We start from the raw sequence: 20,648 nt of genomic DNA on the forward strand, positions 1-20,648 counted from the left end.
GACAACTGCTTGCCAAGACTACATATCTTTCATTGTGTTCTTCATTTGTTTTCACCTCTACAGAATTGTAAGCAGAAAAATCCAGGTATTTAAATACTCAGGTTTAGAGGTGCACCTGTGCAGGTTTCCAAACAACTGTTCAGTCATGAGGATGTTTGGCTTTGCTTTGGTGGTGGGGTATTGCTGAAGATAGCATTATAACATAGTTGAGTCTACACACTGAAGTTTCATGGGGAAGTTTTACACAAATAGGACAGTCACATAGCCCGCACAGCAGCCTTATTCACATATAAAATGGGAGGAGGGAGATTTAATGAGGCCCCCTTCTCACTTGTTTCTTTGCCAAGCACTTTCATTCCAGATTGGTTTATTCTGGCAGATAAGATTAAGCCTGAAGAAAAATACCTAAAGTGAGGAAGATACTCCCTTCAACCAGGGACTTTTATAATGTTAAAATTAGATTTTCCCTCTCACTTTATGTGAGTGAGGCAGACATGTAAACATGCCTGGCATAGCCTTCAATCTGTCAAATCAGCCTATACCTCTGTCCCTGCAGGCACTTTTCTCCTAGCCTTATTCTGATACCAGAAGTTAGATGGATGGAGTAAAAGTACTTCAGGTGGCCTAGTGGGAAGAGGTAAGGTGGGGAAGAAGAGACTTCAATTTCATTAATTAAAAAAATGAGAAGACAGCATGCTGCAGAACAGACAGTCTGCCCTCAGTATTATCTTTATTTTCAGAAATGCTATGGGCCCCACATAGGCCCAGTAGGCATTTTTAAAATAGAAAAAGTGATTGCAACCCTATACTTTAAAAAAAAAAATATCCCATCTCCCCAGCAAAATACAGACTTTGTAAACTGCAATGTATCTTGAGAAAGGCAGGCTAGATGATAACCTTAATGAGCAAGTTAGAGGAGATGATGGGGAGCTCTTACCAATATGTTTTCTGATAAATGATATTTTGGAATTAGTTACGTCTATTATGGCAGCCATTTTATGCTTTGCAAATCTCATGGCAGCCCTTAGAGTATTTTCAAAGTTCTCAGGATTTAAAAAATGCCAAATAGGGGCATCCTTTTGAATCAGACAGAATATGGCTTCATGGGCATCTCACTTTGATCCCTATCACCCCAAAATCCTGTGATGTAGTGAATGTCCTCTAATGGTTATATATTGCAATATTTCATCAATATGGATGGATGGATGGATGGATGGATGGATGGATGGATGGATGGACTAATTAAGAATTGGGGAGAATACAGGTTGGTAAAATGGAAGAGCAGAAAGAGCAATCATTCTCAGATTGAACTATTGTGCTATTTGAATTATTTTTCAATACCAAACTGTCTGCATCTGAATTATACAGCACATGTATCCTATGCCTCTCATATTAGCACCATGTCTGATATCACCAGGCAGAACAGCAAAGTAATCTGAAGCAAATGCAACTGAACATATGCAGACAATTATGTCTGCTTATATAAACCCATTGCGAAAACTAGGCTTGAAAATGCCACATGAAAGAGCCAATCATTCTATATTAACCTCTGTGTTAGTTGAATTCATTTCCATTCCAGCTCTTTAATGCTGAAGAGTAAATGAATCAGTGATGGATCATGATAAAATATGATACTTCTCTACAAATAAATGCTCTCCCCCCAAAAAAAATTGATCCCCAAGACACAGTTAGTGGATGGGGGGGGGGGGAGAGAGAGGGAGGGAGGGAGGGAGGGAGAGAGAGAGAGAGAGAGAGAGAGAGAGAGAGAGAGAGAGAGAGAGAGAGAGAGGACTAACAGACAGACAGGCAACATGACTTGAAGAAGCAGGGAGTATCAACCACCCACACATTACACAAAGCACTGGGTATCATGTACACAAGAGAATTACTTGTAAAATAACCAAATATGAAAAGGGAAATGGAATGAAAAGCATAGGTAGATGTATATTGTATTATACATGGTCCTAAACAAGTAGAAAAATATTTTTTTATTTCTATGTACAGTACCAAAAATAGCAAAACTGACTGATGAAACATTTAAAACAGATTTTAAAAAATACTTATACAGGTAAATAATGGAATTTGCTATCAGAATAGCAAATTGAGTCTCTGCCATCAATTTGAATACAGGTAGTCCTCAGATTCAGTGACAGTCAGAAATTATGACAGCGTACCCCATCTTAAAAGAGGCATTATCTTCTATCTGTGAATGAGAAAAGGGGAATGCTCCAGTAGTGGGTTCCACTTATCTTCACTACTGGTTCAAAATTGTGAGCGTGCATGCGCACTCGCTTTGCTCGCTCGTGGCGTTTTTGCACATGCACAAAACCTGCGCATGCGCAGAGCATCCATGATGACATCCAGGCAGGTGGGCAGAGCCTCCCGCCGCCGCTTCTACCAGTTCGCCCGAACTGGGGCTAACCAGTAGAAACCCACCTCTGGAATGCTCCCTTAAGAAGCTGATTAATTTAATTTCTATTTTTTTGTAAAGTAAGTACATTGTAATATTTTTACTACTGCCTTATTAATTGGAAACACCATTTCAATAAATTATTTTACTAATGTAGTCAACTATTAGATTTAATGTTGGGAAACTTGTTCCAGTGTCATCTTTGATGAGCAAACCTTTGGGGCAATTCTCACTTCAGTCTACAATGACAGTAAGCCAATGACTGTTGGCTCTTTAAATTCCTTAGTCTCACCTTCAGTTTTGTTGCTGATAGTTTTAGTTTGCTAGTCTCATTTTAGCCACATAATTCAAAGACAGTTTTTCCATTTCATATTTTGCAGCAAATACCTTAATCAGATTCCTTTGCGTCCCCAGAACTGGATCTGGAATTAGGATCAAACTAAACATTACTTGGGAAAAAATGTATTTGCTTTATGCAAACGGAAGGTCAGGAATCTGCAGGCATGAATGGCTACTTATCTAAATTGGACTTTGCAAGATACAAAGACTTGGTGTTCTACTTTTGCCTAATATACTAGACTGGCTTACATTAACAGAAAAGATCTTCTTGTTTCCTAATAAGTTGCACAAATGCAGCAGGCAGGTGTAGATTTGGAACATATTCTTTATGCAAATTGGGCAGATAGATTGCCCGATCTGATTAAGAAATCCTATATAAGTTATTAGAATTGGACTTTTTGTGCATAAATGATCCAATGATGGAAGAGATTTAATGCCTGGCTTCACAAAAAGTAATTAACAGAAATTTAGAGCATTTTATTATTTTTTAACTTTCATCCAACTGCTTTTTTTTATTATTCTACTAGACAATAGATATGTACAAGCTAGAATCAGAGATTGAGGACTAGGATTTATACTGTTTATATATAGTAATTTGTGTGCTTGCAGAATGTCACATGCTGGGATCACTAATCAGTAAATAGGTGTTCACAGGAACATGCCTATATATTTCTAAGGGGAAAGGGTGGTTCTGGTTTTTCTCTGATGACGCAAAATAAGTCTTGGTCATTACAGTTTTAATAAGTAGTACATTTTCTAATATACTGTTCAGACCTAAGAAATATTAGGATATTCAACTTACGACATGGAGTAGCATTTATGAAAATGGGGCTTTATTTGTTCCATAATCTACCCTGAGAAAAGATGAATTACTTTAAGGATTTTCTGTTTGCTTTTCTTTTTTTTTTTTTTTTCTTTTTTTAGTAGAACTGGATAAAATTTGAAGATGAGCTAGAACTAGGATTGATGGGTTCAGGTCTTCTAACTGTGACTGAAATTGGTGCAGAGGGCTTTGAGCACATTCTTTTAAAAATGGCTCTTGGTGTGTGTGCTCTCTTTCTCTCTCTCTCCCCTATGTGTAATTTGATGATAGGAATTGATGCACAATTGTACTAATCCTTTTTGTGCAAAATTTAGAGTGGGAGAGGCCTGGAAGAGAAAGCATGTTCCTAGGAATGAAGATTTCTCTCATCTTGGTATGACACAGATTTATGTAGGAACTTATGTTGGAACCGTGGTGGTGCAGTGGTTAGAATGCAGTATTGCAGGCTAACTCTGTCCACTGCAAAGAGTTCAGTCCTGACCAGCTCAAAGTTGACTTAGCTTTCCATCCCTTCCAAGGTCAGTAAAATGGGGATCCAGATTGTTGGAGGCAATATGCTGATATTGTAAACCACTCAGAGAGTGCTGTAAAGCACTGTGTAGTAGTATATAAAGTCTACTTGCTATTATCCATGTTCCACAGCATGTGGCAGACTCCATATGAATTCTAGATTTATCCTCCATAACTTTTCTATTGTAAGGAAAGAGCTTCTGGAGAGGATCCAGCAATGCTTGAAGTTATTCAGAATTAGTCCCTGAACAACACCTCTAAGAAATCCATAATAAAATTGCCCTTGAAAGAACAATGTTATGTCAGCTCTGAAACTGCATGGGGAATGAGGACGAAAACAATAGCAAACAATGTAATAATTAAATCGCTGTTAAATGGAGGTGCTGTACCTTCTCATAGGGTGGTAGGGCTGGTGCCTGGTGGGAAAGTGCCAAAGTTTTCTCCCCAAAGTAAAAATTGAATATATATACTGAGTTCACTTATTCCCTAAAGCTTCTGTGCCCTTCAAAGGCATTGGGGGCAAGTCCAGCAATGTGGAAAGGTATGTTCTTGATTCTTAGAGCATCTCTTCAGAAACCCTGGGATGGGGGTAAACCCTTAAATAATAAGAATGTCTATGTTGTACAAAGATTATATCTATCCCTCCTGTTTAATTGGGCAACTGCAATAAAGCCCTTTCTAAAAATAATTTCAGTGCACAATAAAAGACTCTTCGCTCCCCCCTCTTTTCTTCTCCACATTTTCTGATTCTTATAATGACCCTGCAAACACTAAATGTCATTTGAGTGCATTAAGCAGCAAACTCTCCAGTGACATAGCAATTACAGTTCTGAAATAGATTTGGTGTGTCATTGAAGATAAGGGTTTTGAAAGTTTCTGTTGTGATTATAGCTTGTAACTCCCACAAATAACAGGCTTCAAAATAAGAGGCTGCCAACAGGGCCATTGTGGTGTTCCCTCAGTGATGGCACGTAAATTGCTATTAATGTCCTGAGTGTACTTGAATATGCCAGTCTCCGGGCAGCAGCGTTGGCTCAGTGTCTCTCTTTATGCAGCTTGTCATTGTTGGGCTGATAATCTTCAGTAATTGCTTCTGCCTCTTGCAATGGTCAGAATGTGGAAGAGCATGAGCTGGCTGCATCTTCCAGGAGATGGTAAACAATGAGCTGCCTGCCTTCCTATAAATAATGTGGGAGCAGAGCAAGCTGGGCAGATGTGCAGTCCCAGCAATATGGTTTGCTGGTATCTGTCTCTGTGTGGGAAATGAGTGTGATTCTTCTTAGGCTTGGAAAATCTGTAAGCCACAATATCCAGAAACACCAGCCATCCAGGCAAATGGGTTAGTCAAACTTTAGTCAACCTTTTGGGAGTAATTGCCTCAATCTTCTATTAAAAAGATGCACTCCTGAAGACTGAGAGCAGAGCAGGGCTTTGTAGTTCTGGAAACACTTAGATATGACAAATATTACAAGTAGGGAAAACAACTTCAAACCGGATTTTATATCTGGTTTTTATCAAATGCATAGAGCAATGTGATTATGTGAGGAGAATTCCATCACAGGTGGGAGCACAAAAGAGATCATAGATTAGCTATTCATTGGCAGGAACCCTTGTCCTTTTCATCAGAATGTGAACAAGCATTTCAGTGTATAGAACTTGATCATTCTCAGCAAAGGTTAGTATCTGTCCCTTCTTGATGTACTTCAGTTGGTCAAAATATTGATAATCCTTGAGATTTATTTGTTAAGACAGCCTGGCACTGGTATATGGCCTTTCATTTATTTATTTGTTTTTGCCCATGCTAATTTTCAGCCACACGACAGCAGGCTGAGCTGATCAGATGATCCTTGAAAATAGGTGCTTTATTTAGCATGGAGTTGGTGCTGGAGGCATTTGATCACAATTTTTTATATTTTCAGGGATTGCAATTAAACATCAAAAATTATTTGTACTGTATACAGCACATTTCAGCTTTCAAGAACAGACTTTAAAAGGTGCTGCTGTGGAACTCTTGGAATGAAAGACAATATTTCTTTCCTTTTTTTCTCCTTTGGGATTTAGCACTCAAGCATTCAATAGTTAATGATTTGCAATTTATTAGGTGAACACTTAGTTGAAAAATATTGGTATGAGATAATAGAAGTACTCTAGAGTATGTGTAATATGCAATTTATAATGATTTAAGATTAAATTAAATATTAGTCATGCCTTTAAAGAAGAATGAACTTGGTGTATTTTGGAGAAAAGCAGCTCTAATATAGAATTTTACTTGCTCTGGGTTGTATCTGACATTTCTGTTGAGTTTAAAATTGTTCCTTTCTTGCTGTTTTTTACATTCTGAAAAGATATTTACCACAAAGAACATCTTTGAGGTTAAATAAGAGCCATCTTCAGTAATCTAGGATTATGTCTTGAATCAAAATGAGATCATGTTCTAGATTATTTCTCCAAAATAATATCAGCAAGGTTAACTATGATTGTTTAATCTGTAATTTATATCACATGTTATTTGGCCTTCAGCGCTAAACTTGGTATAATAAAGACAACTATATTTAAACATGTGGCATCCTTATTTATGTATCAAGGGAGAATGATAGTGTTTATATAGAGAGATCAAAAGGTGCATTGCAGATTTGTTCATCAGCTAGCTCTGAAAAGGAAGCGAACTGGGTTAAGAGGAAAAGGGCTGAAGGGGTGATGCAGGAGAAGGTTGCGGGGAGATGTTACTGGCCCACATGAGCACATCCCCTTTCAGTAAAATTGAATCTATAGCAAGAATAAGCTGTTTGTGGGTCATCACCCAGTTTTTGCAGATCCCAGTTCAGCAAACCATCATGCATCAGAAATGTAACTTGTAGTACAGGTAGTCCCCAGTTTAAAATGAGTTTCATTCCTAAAGTCTGTCCTTAAGTCAAATTTGTATGTAAGCCAGAACAGCATTATTGATAATATGGTATAAGTAGTATTGTGTAATGGCCTTGAGCCATTGTGTATTTAACTTGAATCACTGTAAAATTAACTCAAATTTTGCTGCAGTAGCCTCTGTTCCTCACCATGGGTCATCCTTAAACAGAGCCAATCTTAACCTGGGGACTTGCTGTATTTTTTAAAAAATGCATTAAGCTTATGATCAGGTGAACACATTTAATATACTATTTTAAGTTCCTCCAAACTCCTTCCCCCCAAATCCCCCAAATTACTCACTCTAAAACTTGCAACTTGTACCTTCCTAAGATCTAAGTGTATCACCATTACAGCTCCTGCAGCTCTTGGTGATTCAACAAAGAATAGGAAAGAAGAGTGAGACTGCTAGATACCAAAATATCTCTGTTTCAGCTCTATGCTATTCTTCACTTTAAATGTGAACAAAGCAGCATATGAATAATTAACTGGGACTAGCATCAATGTTATTTTAAGTTCTACATTTCCATGTAAAGCATATAACCCCAACATTACACACAGCAAGTACAGTAAAAATATGCATAACTGACTTTGAAATCTAAACTGCAAGACCTGAAAAACATAAATCTAATCTGTGCAGTCTTTTTTCTTAATGTAATTATGTCTTTGAATTAATGAAATGCTGCAGAGCTGCTTATTTATTATATCTTACCACATAATGTGATAAGGAATGCATGTTAATCACTCAGTGCACCTGAAGTACTGTTTCTGGAAAGCTCATATTTACATTGCTAGATTGGGACTCTGGAAACTGCACTTGTGTTTACATATAATGAACCAACTAACTATGAGTCCAGTTAATAAATAAGTAAACTCTTAAAATTATGTAACCATTTAAGGACAGAGATACAAAATACTTTAGTTACAAAAAAATATTTTGGAGTAGGAGCTGAATTGATTGCTGTAGTCATTAGCCGACTTTGACAACTGCCTGAAATATAAGTTTATTTTGGAGTATTTCATCTTTGTTATGTTATAGAAGCATAATGTTGGGTGTAGCCATTTAGGCCATTGAATGCAACCCCATATCACATTCAGGCTTCAGATTAGAGCATCCCAGACAGATAACTGTCTAGCTTTCACTTGAATACTTCCAGAAAAAGGAAAAACCCCATCTCTCTGGCTAACTGATTCCAACTAACTATAGGTAGTCCTAGATTTATAACTATAATTCACCCTGGAATTTTAGTCATAAATCATTGTGGTCATCCAAGCTCTCCTCATTGCAGTTCTTAAGGGACCGTGCTGGTTATTAAGCAACTGCACAGGGTTGCCATGGGTGGGAGAGGCTATGGGAAGCCAGCAGCCTCCAGCACATGGAACCTCTCCCCACCATGCCTGGGTCCACTTATCTTTCTGTCATCTCACTGCATCTCACTGCATCCTACACATCAGCCACATTCTCATGATGGTTCAGAAGTCTGCTTCCATCATGCAATTTGGAGAAGGGGGCCTTCCAAACCATCTTGAAAATGTTGGTATTGCTAGGGTTTTCTCCTCCAGAGATGAAAGTGCTAGCAAAGCTGGCATTCTGAAAGGTTCTAAGACTCAGGGCCTTTAGTGTTTTCACTTCCGGAGAGAAAGACGCTAGCAAAATAGATGGATTGTGGAGGAGAAAATGCTAAGTTCTCTGAGTGTCAGCATTTCAGAGCTCCTCCAGAAAGGACAAGGATGCTAATGAAAGTGGTAGATATTCTCCATCCCTTCATTTTACAAATTTTCCTGCTGGCTGCCTGGACACCAGCAGAGAACACATAATTGCAGGGCACTTGGCAACCGGCCAAGCACCTGAAATGCTGCCAAGTGTCCAGGACAAAGGCAGCACAACATTTTACAACAACTAGAAATGCTTTATAGGCCATAAAGCACCCATTCTGTGACTGTCGTGACTGCAGTCATTAAACAACCAGTTGCAGGTCAAGGACTACCTCTAACTGTTCAACTTAAAATGTGATTACTGTATTATTTTAAACTTCAACACTGATGCTATAGATTTTATTGCATTTCCACACAGAATTGGAATTTTACAAGCAGAATTAAATTCTGCACGTGGATTGACCATATGAAATACCTGTCATTATATCAGAACTCAACTAAAGTTTGTTACTAATGTAAGAAACAACATTTACTTTACTTTGACAACAAAGATTTTAAGTTTCTGAAAACCTAATTACAAAAATAGCTGATTAGGTATTTAGATTAAAAAACTGAATTTAATAAATTCAGAGAAATTCTTAATAGGATTCAGTGGCTAAATACAGTATATTAATAGGAAAAGAAGTTCAAGATAAATTTGAGTTCCTATAAAAGAGTTGCTAGACATTACACCCAGGGTACCTTGCTGATGAAATTTCAGAATCTTTATCTTTCATCTTAAAGAAATCTTGAAAATGAATAACATTCACAGGAATGAAAGTAGCTACATGTGCTTCAGAATGAAAGATTTCAAGAAATTCAGGCTGGAGAGCCAGATCTGAATACCAGAGAAAAGATTAGTATTGTGTAAAGCACAATACAAGGAAACAAGGAACCAGGGTTGTTCAAATCAGTGGTGGGTTGCTCCCGGTTCGCACCAGTTCACAAGAACCGGTAGTAAAAAAAATTTAATAGTTCGGAGAACCGGTAATAAGATTGGCTGGCCACGCCCCCGGTTCCCGGCCCAGTCGCCGGTCGCTTACCCCGCCCACCCCCAATCTATTGCTGTCTCCTGAGTCCCAGCTGATGGCTAGAGGGAAAAAAACTGTTTAAACTCTTGCTGCCGGGCTTCAAAAGGCCGCCCTACAGCTAATCAGTGTTAAAAGAAAACAAATGAGTAGACCGGTGCCTGCAAAAATAGAAAAAACAGCCCCTTTCAGCTTCAGCATAGGTTAATTAGCACAAGTTGATTAGATCGGCCTCCCGACTCTCAGCTGATTTGCTCTCAGCTGTTTTGCACAGGGCTCTGTTGCTAGCTGCAAAGAGCAGATTTTTTTTTTCCCTAGCTATACTGAAAAAACGAAAGGGTCTTTGCTGCAACATGACAAAATGAGGCAGAGAGAGATTTCTTTTTCTTTTTCCTCACCAAAAAAGGTAGGTGGAAAACTGTAAACAATGGGAAATTTAGGGCAAAAGAGGAGAGTTCAAGATTTTAAAACACACACACAAAAAAAGCTCTATTTAACTAGGGAATTGTAATAATTGAGATACTATTAATTGCATATTGTGTTGAAAGCAGAAATGGTTAAATTGTGGTTTGGAGGAATATATGGGGGAAATTATTTGGTTTATTATTATTGGTAAATATAATTAATTGATTTGTAAGAAATTGGATTGCATGGAAATAATTGGAATATTCATATTCATATTGATTGATATACAAAAAAGATAGTTATATAACTAATTGATTTATATTAAAGTTGGATTTGTATTAAACAACTGTAATATTACATAATTAACCAATGTGAGGATGGATATAAAAATAGATGACAATGGGAAAGGGTATAATATAGAATAGAAGGGAAAAATTGAATTTGATTAAGATTAGAGATAAGGATGAAGGGTAATATTGGTTTTTTAAAAAAATAGATGAGGAATAAATATGGCAAAAAGGAAATATAGAAATTGTAAATTTAATTGAAATGACTAAACACTGTTTAAATTTGTGAACCGGCCAAATACTTTGTTCAAAGAAAATACATTGTATGTTTGTACGTGTGTTTCTAATTATTGCTATTTATTCATATTTGTTCTCTTTTATTTTTTAAAGTTTAACAATTCATTCTTTATCTTAATATCTTTATATTTGTTTGGGGTTGGCTTTCTTCCCTTTCATCTTTTTTATTGTACAGCAATCTTTCTCCTCAAACCTACCATCTCTCTCTTTTCTTTCCTTCTTACTTTCTCTTCCCCCCCTCTTCTTCTCCTCCCTACTTCCTCTTCCTTTCTCCTTCTCCTCCTCTCTTCCTCCCTCTCTTACCCTCACTCCTACTCTAATTTCCCTTCCCTTCCTTCATCCCTCTCTATTGCTGTATCCTTTTATGCATATGGACTACTCAGAGGGCTGGAAAAGTTATTTTTGACTGGTCCTCGCACTTTTGACCAGTCCTTGAACTTACGACTGTCCTCACATTTTACGTTTTTCGCCCTATCTTGTCACCATGGTGAAGAGAAGCAGTTGTGAAATGAGTGACATGGTTGTTAAGAATGCTACAATGGGCATAAATAATGACCAGTCATAAGTGTGAAGACCGGTCAAAAGTGTGAGGACCTGTCAGAAATCACTTTTTTCAGTCCTCTGGGTAGTCCTTTTGTGCATATGCACTGCTCAGAGGGCTGAAAAAGTTATTTTGACTGGTCCTCGCACTTTTGACCAGTCCTCGAACTTATGACTGTCCTCACATTTTACGTTTTTGCCCTATCCTGTCACCATGGTGAAGAGAAGCAGTTGTGAAATGAGTGACACGGTTGTTAAGAATGCTACAATGGGCATAAATAATGACCAGTCATAAGTGTGAAGACCGGTCAAAAGTGTGAGGACCTGTCAGAAATAACTTTTTTCAGCCCTCTGGGTAGTCCTTTTGTGCATATGTACTACTCAGAGGGCTGAAAAAGTTATTTTTGACTGGTCCTCGCACTTTTGACCAGTCCTCGAACTTACGACTGTCCTCACATTTTACGTTTTTTGCCCTATCTTATCACCATGGTGAAGAGAAGCAGTTGTGAAATGAGTGACATGATTGTTAAGAATGCTGCATGGGCATAAATGTGAGGATGGTCATAAGTGTGAGGACCAGTCAAAAGTGCGAGGACCTGTCAGAAATGACTTTTTTCAGCCCTCTGAGTAGTCCCTATACACGTAGCCATGGCCACCCGGTCACATGACCAGCTAGCCACGCCCACTCAGTCACATGACCTCCAAGCCACGCCCACAAAATAAGCCATGCCCACAGAACCGGTAGTAAAAAATTTTAGAACCCACCCCTGGTTCAAATGAGTATAAGTTTATTCCATGCTATACCAGTCTACAAGAATCTGAACTACAAATAGTCAAAGCAAATTGAGGGTAGATAAAAATCAACAGAATTCAAGGATGGCTGGACGTAGATCTCTTGTGGGCATGAAAGGACTCCAAATTGATGATGCACTTGAGCCCACTCTCAGATTCAGGCTGGTCATCTCCTACAGTTTGCAAAATAGTAAGCATCTTTATAATAATGCGGTGTCATAGAATCACAGGGCTGGAAGAAACCTTGTAGGTCTTTTAGTCCAACCCACTGACAAAGGCAGAAGTCTTTATACCATTCTGGACAAATTGTTGTCCAATCTCTTCTTGAAAACCTCCAGTTCCAGGAGGCAAGCTTTTCCATTAATTAATTGTTTTCAGTCAGGAAATTCTTCCTTATTTCCAGGTTGGATCTCCCTTTGACAAGCTTCCACCCATTGCTGCTTGTCCTTTCCTCAGGTGTTTTGGAGAACAAATTGACTTCCTCTCTCCTTCAAGTATTGAAAACGAGCTGTCATGTCATCCCAAGCCTTGCCTTCATTAGGCTAAACAAATCTAGTTCTCTTAGCTGTTTATTGTAGGGTTTAGACTCCAGACCCCTTGTAATTTTAGTTGATCTCCTCTGTACTCTTTCTGGGGCCTTAGCATCTTTTTTTTGTATCATAGTGACCAGAACTGGATGCAGAATTCCAAGTGTGGCCTCACCAGTGCAGTATAAAGCAGTACTATCACTTCTCATGATCTTGATGCTATCCCTCTGTTGATTTTTTGGCAGCTACTACACACTGCTGGCTCATGCTTAAAGCTGTATTAAGCATGGACACTTAGATCCCTTGCAGAGTTGCTACTGATGGCCAAGTACTGCCTATTCTATACCTATGCATTTGGTTTTTCATGCCTAAGTGCAGGACCTTACTTTTCTAACCACTTTCATCTTGGGCCCAATGCTCAAGTCTATCAAGATCCTTCTGAATCTTGAGTCTATCTTCCAAAGTGTTAGCAATTCCCCCCAGCTTGGTGTCATCTGCAAATTTGATGAATACCCTTCTATCCCCATATCCAGGTCATTTATGTCAGTAGAATCTAACCTGGAGGTATTACGTATATTGTAGTTTTTACCCAGACTAACCTTGATTCTGCTTTTGAACTGGATATTGGACATTCGAATGAGAGTGAAATACTTTGACAATAACAAAGTTCTTGATTATATTCCATGTGATATTTTGAACTGTATTCTCATTAAATGTGGAACAGATGATAATACACAGCTTCATTATTGTCAGATTCTGAGAATGTTCAGTTGGGGTTCCTTGTCAAAGCAGAGGGAGATTTCAAATAGGATTTTCTCCTGAGCCTTGCAGTTTTCTGCATTTTCACAAACAATGTTAATTAAGATGTAGAAGGATTTTTTACAGATTTACAGATGACATTAAACTTATAAAAAACATGGCTCCTGATAACTTCATGTAATCTGCTTGGCAATAGGACAGAAAGATGTATTTTGCCTTTGGTTCCTTTCAATATTTTTTGGGGATAGGGGTCTGGCTTCCCCCTTTTTATACATCTGCTAATTTACAATAGTTCTTTTTATTTCATTTCCTTTTCTAATATAATAATTTTAGGGTGCCACAAAAATGTTTTAATGAAGTGTTCATTATTCTCAGTTGCACTTCTATCAGCACAAGTATTTAGTCATTCCTTTGGTATACAATTGCAATGGGATCCAATGCATCCAAAATCTTGTTTTTTGTTGAAAAAGCTGAAATCTAAAAATGGAACTTTTGATTAAGACATTCAGACAGATTTTCATTATTTAGAAAAAATAAAACCTCTGATTCTTTGTTCTGTCTTTAAATTTTGCATACAAATTGACATATTGATAACAAGTATTAATTGAGACTAATTAATGTACTTTTTTCTCAAGATTTAATGGCCATATCTAATACTGTACAGTAGGTGTTTGTGATGCTGAAAATGCTGTTAGTCCAAATCAAGATGTTAGTAAAAATTAGCATTATAAATATTGTCAGTGGGTGGACAATAAACACATATCCCATAGAAAACTACAGAAGAGTCTTATGAATGTTTGAATATGTTTACTATTTTTTTTAATAAGAATTGACACAAAATATTAAGTATTTTGGGATTTATATTCATTTTGAATATTTTATGCTAACCCAAATGATAAAGCTCACCTATCAATATATCCAAAAAACATATATGTATAATGCATTCGTATTTAACATTTCCAAGTAATTGGAAGTAATAATGAAGTGGTTTTCCCTCAGAGAGACCTGAAATTCTGTATACAATTTGGATACCACAATTTAAGGAGGTAGGCAAACATTTTAGAGGTGGGTATTTGAAAACAAGTTGTATGAATGAAAGAGAGTGAAAGAGCTGTATATGCTTAGCCTAGAAACCTCATGAACATAAAAATGAGTTCATAGTGCTTCATGGTATTGTGCAAAGAGCTGCAACTTAGCATAAGTTCATTACAATAATTGATGAGGTGCATAAGTCATGTCGTTGTATGTTATTATTTCCTTCTTTCAGGCACCCATGATTCTGACTGAGACATGACAATACTGTTGTAATACCTGAGAGCTATCAAGTAGAATAAGGCAATCCTAGATCTAATGTATGTAGTATGTCGCAAAAAAGAGCAGAAACTGCTTCATGATAAGATCGTTTCCATGCCTGGTGGAGTTTTTTAAGAGTTAGAAGATTCTGTAGTTCTGAATTTGTTGGAACTAGTTAGCGACATTACCACTTTTGGATCCTGAAGAATCTATGAATTTAAATCACAGCTCTGCTGGAATCTTTTATGATATCCTACAGTGTGAAGTGGTGGGGATTATAGCTGAAACCAAGACTGCTAGCTCTTATCTTACCTTAATTTTATATTAATCATAAGAAAGGATCTTCTGGTGATTTTTTTTTTTTACAAAAGAACAAAATACTTCAGTAACTGTGATCCAGAGTTATATAAACTGTGAATTCAGCAGCTGTGGTGAAAATAACATTAATGCAATGATTGTGTAAGTTGTGTAAGTTTTATAATGATAAAACTTGTGTAAGAAACTTGTGTAAGTTTCATTATAACCCCATAATAGTGATTCTAATGTGCTTCAGTCTGTCATTTGTAATCTGTACTGCACACCTCTGCTGCTTTATGTATAAATAAGAGTGACTGAGAGTCATAGTTTCTTAATGTCTTATATTGCTTGCTAATTCCATGTCTGATACATGAAAGAACAGCCTGTAATACGGTACCAAAGGCTGATGCTGTGATAACAATAGACAGACACCTTTTAGATTTCTGTCACCCAAAAATGAATGTGGCAGACCCGCATTGACCTGGTGGTCCTGAGCAGCAGCCCCAAATAAGGGAGTAGAAGTAGAGGTCCTCCCTGCTGCTGCTGCTGCTGCTGCTGCTATGAAACCTTGTAGTGAGAAACACATCATTGTGATGGCCACTGATGGATTTCTTTCTCTCTCTTAGGCTAATGGAGGTTGGCAAGATGCTACGACTCCTTCGTCGGTGACTTCCCCCACAGAAGGCCCTGGCAGCGTTCATTCTGATACCTCCAACTGATCTCCCAGCAATCCAGTATCCCCGGCTGCTCCCACCCTGTACCAGGCAGAGGTGGGGGCAGAGAGGGGAGAGTTTTTTTCTCCTGTTGATGCCATCAGGCTGGATTCAGAGCTGACTGGCCCACCCAACAGGAGTCTCCTTCTCTTCTCTCTTTGGGGATGCTTTTTCAGCCAGTCTGGACACTTCTTTATACTCTCTTCCCTTTCTTTTCTGGGTAGAAGCCACCTTTCCTTTCACCATCACCATTGCCTGTCCTCTCACAGCAAAATAATCAGAAGAAAAAAAAATCTGAAAGCATTTGTACTTATTATGTTGTTGCTGTTGTTGTTGTTGTTGTTATTTTTATCCCAGTGTCAATCCCTCCAGTCTACCAGATATCTGATCGCCTTCTCCCATTTCTCTGGTGTTCTCACTACCTCTTTTTAGGAGCATCTAAGCTCTTCCCTTGGCTTTTGGGCACCATACCTCCTTCATATGAGACAATGATCTGTTCCTTTAAGATCCTGAATCTTTGGTGAGTTGCCTTCCAGGACAATCCCTGTTACAGGTTGGATAAATGCAATCCAGGTGCTGCAAGATATGGCCATAATATGTCACATGGTTACAAGATAGGAAACTTGGAGCAAAGCTACTCTTTACCATCCCTTCATGTCTCTTATCCACCATAGACATGAACCTTGCCATTTCTCAGTTTGGTTATTCCACACTTTCAGTGGAACTGTAATTAGGGCTGTGTGCATCGTTCTTCATGAAGAAAATGCATAGTTGCTTAGTATAACATGACGAAAGTACAGTAAATCTGGGAAGTAAATTATCTTTTCCTAATTTGGGTTCTACAAATCACATTTTATTGATGCAGAAAAGACTTTCACATTTCCATTTGAAATGAAAACTATGTAAGAACAGAGCAATAAAGACCTGTGCATGGCACTGTGGTCTTCATTCTTACATCCTCTGATTTCTCAGCTTTATCCAAGCATTATGTGCCTCAATGCATCATAAACCTTAGGTATTCAGAAAAGGAGGGGGTTATGTTCACAATAAAGCTGCAGAAATTGCAAAAAACCCACAGCTTTCATTACACTCCTAATTTACCAATATCTGTTACACAGAGAAAGAAATCACTGGGAAATTACTTCCAAGCTGCTAGAATATATAACTTGCACTAGTAAACATTTGGACCTTTATGGCTTTACATATTATAATTTGATTATACAGCCTTGCTAAAATTGTGGTGTTGCCCTAATTGTGAAAAACAATAGATTGACACTTCACTTCTAAACAAAACTCTTCCTTCTAGAAAAAACAGTAAAATTGATGGGTGGGATAAAATGGGAAGAAGATAAATAAACAACTATTGGAAATGAATATTGGAAAATACATATTTGCATGGTGACCTTAAACAATTGCCTGTGCTCCAACACATTTCTCCAGAATAAGATGAATTGGGTTGCCTCCTAGTCTTGAACCTGAGGACTGATCTCCTTTCAGCAAAGCATGTTCAGGGGAACATCCCAGTCAATTGACTGTGTCCTTCGTGAGGGGTCTGGATAGAAAGGCATTAAATAACCTAAGCTGATCTGGGCTTAGTGATAACATGTAAAAGTATCAGGCACCCATGTTTAAGAATAGTGGCCACTGGTACATTCTCTGTCCAGGGCGATGCTGATATTTCAATGTATTTATATCACACTATAAGCTTTCTTGGTTCCAATTGTTACTATTCCATCCTGTCAATAGAAAAAGGGTTTTCTATTTAGGGTCATTGTGAATTCAAACTGATAAATAATCCCGATTAATTAACACAGATTACAAATAATTCTGTGAGCAACATTAGCAATTTTGTCTGGAGGGGATGTCGAGACCCTGATGCTTCTTATTAGAAATCCATAGCTCTCTTGGTCCATCTGCTCTTGATAACCTGCATATACCCAGAATTAAATCCAAGTAAATTGGAGGCACTGTAGAAAAGCACTAGATTTAGTGGAGAAGCAAACATTTCATAATTTTATTGTGATGGTTGATTTGAGCAAAGGACTCACTTTTCAAAGCACTTTCCACCCTCCAAATGAACCTGCCAGAATGATTTCATCTGGGTTTTGGGATTTCCTTAGCAAATGCAATAGCCATAAGGAGCTCTTCCAGTTACTAAGCACATTAGAAAGAGTCCCAGAAGGGACATGAAGCAACTCAAGGCAAAATGCAGCCACCTCCCACAGGCCTAGCATGGCTTTTAAATTAGGATGAATTTAAAGAAAAAGGCAAAAACAAAAAGCAAATACTAGCTAAGAGGTTAAAGGCATAGCATCTACATAGTCTTTGTAATGAGATGGAAATGAGGAAGGAGATTGCAGAAGTAAGTAGAGATGGCTTTGGTGGGTGATGTTTTATGGACAAAGAAATACATACAAAATACAGTTGACCACATCAAAGGTGATACTTAACTTTAGTACATGAGGGAAAAATAATAGATAGCATTGCCTAGTGTTTGGATGAAATATACTTTTGCCAAATGTTAGATGCACCAGATCTTGGCCACACAAATCCAGACCATAACAAAGAATTGACATTTTTTGGTATCTCTGCTGCCATCTAGTGATCATGTGGATTCATGCAGCCAAGATGAGTTATCCTTGATGAAGACCAGTGTGCATGGACTTGAATATTTGTTTAATGTAATTAAGTGTAATTAGGTTAGTTGCAATTAATTACATTAATTGTGTGATTTTTATCTAAAGCATCTATCAGCAACTTTCATAGAGACCATTATATTGCTGTGATAAATGAAAATATGACATAGTCTCCTGGAAAACAGATTTTATTCAATTTCCATTTATAGATAGACAGTGTTGTGCAGTGTTATTTATTAGCTTCATTTCAAACTATTACCTGGACTGTGCAATTTGCATGGCAGACTACAATTGTCTGGGAAGGAAAAAAGAGATGGAACTGCATTTATCTGCCTGTAACAATATATCTTTCTATTATGGTCTGTCATGGTATGGTACTGAACTTCTTAATGGTACATACACTGGTAGTAATTCTTTGCATATCCAGATTTACTATTTTTATTATAATTATGTAATACTGATATTTTTGCTTAAATGTGAGCTACCTTCTCATAGATTTGGTTCTTTATTTTCTGCCCAGAAAAACCCAACTTCGATACCAAAAACAAAAAAAATAAAAAAGTGCAGAAACTTTAAAAAAAAAAAAAGAATCCTAAAAAAGTTTTTAAAAAATTAAAATGTTCAGTTCTTTCAGCTTTATTAACATTTTCCATTGTTTCTTGCGATTTGTGTCTCGTTCTTTGTAGTAATTGATGATAATGAACATTTGATAATGAATGTTCTTGTATATTCAGATAAAGGAAAAACAAACCAAAAAAGCAGTCTGAATTTAATAATGTTTATAAAAATAAAAAGTTACCCTCATAGCACGCATCGAAGGACAGGCAGTCCCCATCCTGTCCTGTGGCAAAAAGAGCTTCATACCTGTATAGTTTTTAACACCAAGTTACCTACATTTGCTCTTCTTTGGTTTCCATTTTAATGCATTTGTGAATTAGTTCAAGAATGGTAGACAAGTGTAGAGTTGTGCACATTCATTTCCTGTTACACAATGTTTTAAAAGAAGTGACAGTAATTCATTTTGTAAAACTTTTAACAATGGTTGGAATAGTGAGCATAATAGGTACACTTAATACTTTGTTTACTAACTTTGAATGCCAGAAGTGACATTTTCATTATCTTCTGCATAAATTTTAAAAGGGGCTTTTATTTTAGGCCCAATCCACTGGTAGGTTCTCCAGCATAAGCCTCCCCTGAAACAAATGGAAGCTATGCAAGGGCTTTTGCTGTGCAGCTTCAGTTTTTTCAACAAGACTTATGCAGGATACTAGATTCATCTCTTTTACTTTGATCTATCTCTCTATCTCTCTCTTTTTGTCAAACTATGGCCTTGAAAACATATTTTCCAATTCCATTCTTAAAATTTTTATTGCCTTTAAAGTGATGTGAAAAGCTTCTTTAGCAAACAGAAAAAAGATAAATTATTTTCCCTTAAATGTGCTTAGTTTATATAAAATCAACACTCTTGTTTATTGGTTTGATGCCAATAAGATGTGTTGGGATTAGAGATCCTAGAATTTGCAACCAGAATAACCAACATCTCATGTAGCATACTTGGTAGGTGGAAAATTGCCTCTGGCTGAAGGCTGAAAATAAGACCTCGAGCGATGAGCAAGGTACTTGAAATACTCAACTTCCTGAAATTTATTTAACTTCCATTCTCACCTGGCTTGCTTGACAGTAATGGTGAACTAAACTTTCTAAGGACTCCCACCTGGGGCTGTCTGGCTGCTTGGTTTTCCTGAATAGTTTTGAGAAGGCTAGAGAAGGTCCACATCAACTTTCTCTGTGGAATAGGAGGACGTAGAGCATTGCTTCTACTGCCCATCAGGTTGCCATCAAGTGATGAGCAATGCATGCCAAGATGCAATATTTGTGCCCTTTTAAGCAAAGATTGTTTGACCTACTGTGGTGGCACAGTAGAATACAGTATTGCAGGCTAATTCTGCCCACTTCCAGGAGTTCAATTCAGACCAGCTCAAGGTTGACTTAGTCTATCATCCTTCTGAGATTGGTAAAATGAGGACCCAGATTGTTGGAGGCAATATGTTGACTTTGTAAACTTTGTCCAGAGAGTGCTGTAAAATGCTATGGGCAGTAGATAAGTCTAAGTGCTATTGCTATTGCTACACAGGAAATTATAAGTAGTAGGGTGTGTAGGGTTACTGTTGCCAGAAGGGTGTAGGGTTATTGCTTGCTACTTGCCAAGATGGCAGATGAGGGGAGAGGTACTCATCAACAGTTGTCTGGTCAGTGCAACAATGATGTTATTTATGAAGTGAAAGTGCTAATTCTTTTTGCCACAGCCGATCTTCCTTGCCACCACCAGATAATGTGAACCAGCTTTCTGCTCTATTGCTTGTAATTTCCCTCCCTTCCCCATGTCCTGGTTTTCT

The 20,648-nt window shown here is 37.6% G+C and overlaps 1 protein-coding gene across 3 annotated transcripts in view; it reads left to right on the forward strand.

The window, feature by feature from the left end:
- The window catches only part of PBX1 (PBX homeobox 1), a 360,766-nt gene extending 341,527 nt beyond the window's left edge, over positions 1-19,239 (forward strand). For 2 of the 3 annotated variants that reach the window (XM_070940889.1, XM_070940890.1), the window contains exon 9: positions 15,530-19,239. In XM_070940889.1, the coding sequence (XP_070796990.1) occupies positions 15,530-15,622 (93 nt within the window). In that variant the 3' untranslated portion in view covers positions 15,623-19,239. The remainder of the gene's footprint in view (positions 1-15,529) is intronic. The other variant, XM_070940891.1, reaches the window with a different exon arrangement.
- Positions 19,240-20,648: the final 1,409 nt, after the last annotated feature.

This window comes from Pituophis catenifer, unplaced genomic scaffold (genome assembly GCF_029215685.1).
Source record: "Pituophis catenifer annectens isolate HBS135680 unplaced genomic scaffold, rPitCat1.0.hap2 SCAF_3, whole genome shotgun sequence".
NCBI classification, from domain to species: domain Eukaryota; kingdom Metazoa; phylum Chordata; class Lepidosauria; order Squamata; family Colubridae; genus Pituophis; species Pituophis catenifer.